General features: G+C 24.2%; 1 protein-coding gene across 1 annotated transcript; it reads left to right on the top strand.

Annotated features, from left to right (window-relative positions):
- Positions 1 to 2,117: 2,117 nt before the first annotated feature.
- On the top strand, positions 2,118 to 4,612 carry PGAL8A_00040200 (surface-associated interspersed protein (SURFIN); the record flags this gene model as incomplete). The annotated part of the gene is made up of 1 exon (XM_028674410.1): positions 2,118 to 4,612. A coding segment is annotated over one exon (2,495 nt), but the record flags the coding sequence as incomplete, so codon positions are not given.

Raw genomic sequence — 4,612 nt, forward strand, 5'->3', positions numbered from 1 at the left:
AAAATTTTCATGTAATTAATATGCATATAATTTATTTGCATTTTTAATAAGTATTTGTGTTTTGTTAATTCGACAGCAATATAAAATGATTGCTGATTATAACTCGTAATAAATAAACTAATAATTATAATCAATTAATAGTTAATGTTAAAAAAAAAAATAAATAACAAATATGTTTAAGTTAGAATAAAAAAATAAACAGAAAATTAAAAATAGAAAAGAATAAATTAAAAAATACATAAAAAGATGTTAAATATAAAACGGAAAAAAAGAGCTATAAGCTACCTATTTAATGAACAAATAATATTTCATAGAGTAAATAAAAGGAAATTCAAAAAAAAACATATTTACAAAATTTAAAAAGAACAAATTATTCTACTATAATTTACAACAAATAAGTAAATAAAAAATTTACTTTTAAATATTTAAAAATAAAAAGTTTATATTTTTCTTCTATATTCTTTAAGAATGGGATTAAAAACATATTTTCAAATTTTTTTATTAGATATAAAAATATGAAAAGACAAAAGAACGAAAAATCAAAAAAATAAGTATCTTTAAATTGGTATAATTATTGTGCATATTTCTTAAAATATCAATAAAAAGAAAATATATATAATTTATATATTAAAAATTTTATTAGAAAAAAAAAAAAAAAAAAAAAAAAAAAAAAAAAAAAATAAATTTTTTTTTTTTTTTTTTTTTTTTTTTTTTTTTTTTCCTTTTCATTATATCAATTAATTATAAATTTATTTTTACATATACATATTTTACTTATAAATCATCATTATTATCTTGAGTATATGGCTCAACTAATTTTTTAATATTTTCAAAATTAGCTTTTACAAAATATTTCCATTCTTCACTATCATCTAATATATTATATATCATTTTATTATCTTTTAATACATCAAAAAATATTTTATAATTTTTATTTTCTTTTGTTAATTGAAGAATTTTTTGTCTAACTAATTCAATTTGTTCATCTGTTCTTATGTCTGTAACTATATCCCTTAATTCTTTTGACTTCATTAATAACTTTAATATTTCTTTTACGGCATTCCATTCTTCACTTTTTTTATCATTAAATTGAAAATATTTTTTAAATAATTTTTTATATTTTTCTATTTCTCCACCTATCTTTTTATATATATTATCTTTAGTAAAGCAATTATCATCAATTATCTAATATAAAAAAAAAAAAAAAAAAAAAAAAAAAAAAATTAATAAGAAAATGAAAATTGTAATAAAATTAAATATATATACATGTTCTATTTTTTTTTATAGGAAATATATTTTTACTGAAAATTCATATAAATTTACTATTCAAAAAAAAAAATGCTGTAAAAATATTATATAATAATTAAATTCTTTATTCAAAATACATAAATTAAATAATCATATCATTATTTCAAAATTACATTCATAATCATATGATTTTATAAAAAATTTAAGAAAACACAGAATAAACACTTAAAATAATTTCTTTTATTTATACTAATTTTTTTTTTTAATTATAATTTCATAACATAATATGATATTTTACTATATCAATTATTTTATTTTTTTTTTCTTAATTTTAATTTTATAAATTAAACTTTTGTTTTATTAATTATATTTTTTCTTGTTATTTGAAAACTAATAACATTATTGTTACATGAAATTAAAAATTTTAATATTCAAAACAAAAGGCATACAAAAAATTCCCTATATTCTAAATTAATATCTTATACTATATAAAATGACAATTTAAAATATAAACAAATATATAATATAGTTATCACATAAGTACAAGTATTGTCATTTCTATGTAGAAATTATAACAATTTCTCAATGTAATTCAAGTGTATAATGATGCTCAAAAATAACAAAAATATCTATATTCAATTTTTTGGTCAAATTAAATTATTTTTCTTCCTTAATTGGATTAACGAATATTTTTTTAACGTTTGATAGATTTAAATTATAAAATACGTACATACACATTACTTTTGGGTTTTCTTGAAATTTATACATTTATCTATAATTCACATAAAAATTTCTTTTCTTTAATAAATCAATTTTTGGATACTACTGCAAAATATTTTGAGAAAGCCTTTTATCATGATATTACAATCATGAGAAAAAAATCCATCATAAAGAAGGCAAGATTTTTATCACAAATAGAAGAAATTTCCTGCATGTCAAATCAAGGAAATAATACAATAGAAAACAATGCTACTTTATCTAATGATACAATTAAGCTCAATACAGAAATTCAATCGTTTATGGATGATACTCGTAATGAACTTCAATTTTATCTTGAAGACAATAATATTACGAATGACACAGAAAAATGTCAAAAGGCATCCACATACATAAATTGGAGAGGAATGGACTATGTTAATTTGCTATTAAGTGAAAAAGAAGATTATAATATCTCCTGTCTTGTTGAAAAATGGAATGAGAAACAAAATTCTTTTCAAACAAATATAGTTCAAAAAACAAGTTCAACGTGTAAAACAACAACGTTTGATTATTGTTCTATTTTGAATAAAAATAATAACTGCACTGTCCCTTATGAAAATAATGATCTACCAGTAAGTACATTAACATACAATCAACTCAGTGATGATTCATATAGTGATAATAAAACTCAAATTATTCAGCAAAGACGTCTTAAGTTTGACGATGTTACTAATGATATATCTTATTACTATTACAGAAGGTATGAAGATGACAAATCTCAACTTAATTGTGGAAAGTGGAGTATGTACATATATAAGAGAGGAATGCAATTTGTTAACATGTTCGCCAGTGAATTTTATGATGATCCATTATATATAAATAATTCTATTCAAATATGGAATGATTATAGTAATACAATGGAAAAAACTGTGTTAGAACAGACTGGTAATAAATGTAATATGACAACATTAATTTATCAAATTAAAGAACGAAGAAATACAGCTGATCCATATGATTTATCGTGGATTCCTCCAGAAAGCAATCAAAATAAATCTAATGAAACTTCATATAATACAACTGCATTACCAGATAACGTACAACCTACAACTGTAACTCCTAATGAATTACATAATGATACTACTACAGATTCATTGGGTAACAATACGACTAGTTTTAATAATGTAAATGGTACCAGTCCCTCTGAAAATACATTAACAAGCGACACTTCAGTACCACCAGTTGCTGTAGATCAAACTTCCCCAGAAACTGCAATCACAATTTCTCCAGAAAATTTAACACAATCCAATTCTTTAACTCCAAATAAAACAATACATCCTAATATTAATACTATATCTGACACAACCTCATCATCACATTCCCCTGAGGTTGAAACATCTCCTGCAACTTCTTTACCTTCTGAAACTGTAACTTCTGTAAATAAAATTATTTCTACAAATGGCAATTCATCTGTTACAAATGATACTGCTACGGATTCAATGGATATCAAAACGACTAGTGTTAATAACATAAATGGTACCAGTCCCTCTGAAAATACATTAACAAGCGACACTTCAGTACCATCAGTTGCTGAAGATCAAATTGTCCCAGGAACTGCATTCACAATTTCTCCAGAAAACTCAACACAATCCAATTCTTTAACTACACATAATACAATACATCCTAATACTAATACTATATCTGACACAACCTCATCATCACATTCGCCTGAGGTTGTAACATCTCCTGCAACGGAAACATTACCTTCAAATTCTACTACAAGTAGTGGAACACCTTCAGTTACACCTTTACCTGGAGAAATATCTGCTACAACGGCCAATGATTATTCTAATACTACTATGAAGTCATTTACAAATAATACTGCATCTTCTACTACTATCACTCCACCTCTTACAACTGCATCTTTATCTTCCCCTGAGGATATGTCTCCTACAAATAGAGCTATACCTTCTAATAATAACACTGCATCTCTAACAAGTAGTAGTGCACCTACAGTTACATATTTACCTGTTAACGAGTCTCCTCCAAATATAACTGCTTCTTCTACAAATATAACTGCATCTTCTACTACTACGGTTGAGTCATTGGCAAATAAAAATTTTACACTTTATACAACACCAACTAAATCCCCTGAAACTTCTTTATCTTCTGAAACTGTAACTTTTGTAAATAAAAATATATCTACAAATGGCAATACATCTGTTACAAATGTTACTGCATCTCCTTCAAATGATCCTATTTCTCCTCCTGAGATTGCACCTTCTCTTAGAACTATGACTACGACGCCTACAGATGGTTCTACACCTCCACTACCTTTATCTACTCCTAAAATCACCACTTTGCCATCTACAAATAATTCTACATCACCTACAAATGATATGCCTATTCATCCTACTAATGATGTTACTCATAAAACTGCAACTTTACCTTTAATACATAATTCTTCACCTTTATTGACAAATACCACTGAAAATTCTACTACTACCATTGAACCATTTACAAACAGAGTTGCATCTCCTAAAACTGACATTACATCTCTTGCAATTAACACTACAACTCTTATGCCTGATATTATATCTCCAACTCCACTTTCGAATCCTCTTGATAAAACACCTATTCCCACAACTCCAACTGCTTTTTTTCCTAC

This window comes from Plasmodium gallinaceum, assembly GCF_900005855.1.
Source record: "Plasmodium gallinaceum strain 8A genome assembly, contig: PGAL8A_v1_24, whole genome shotgun sequence".
Taxonomy (NCBI): Eukaryota; Apicomplexa; class Aconoidasida; order Haemosporida; family Plasmodiidae; genus Plasmodium; species Plasmodium gallinaceum.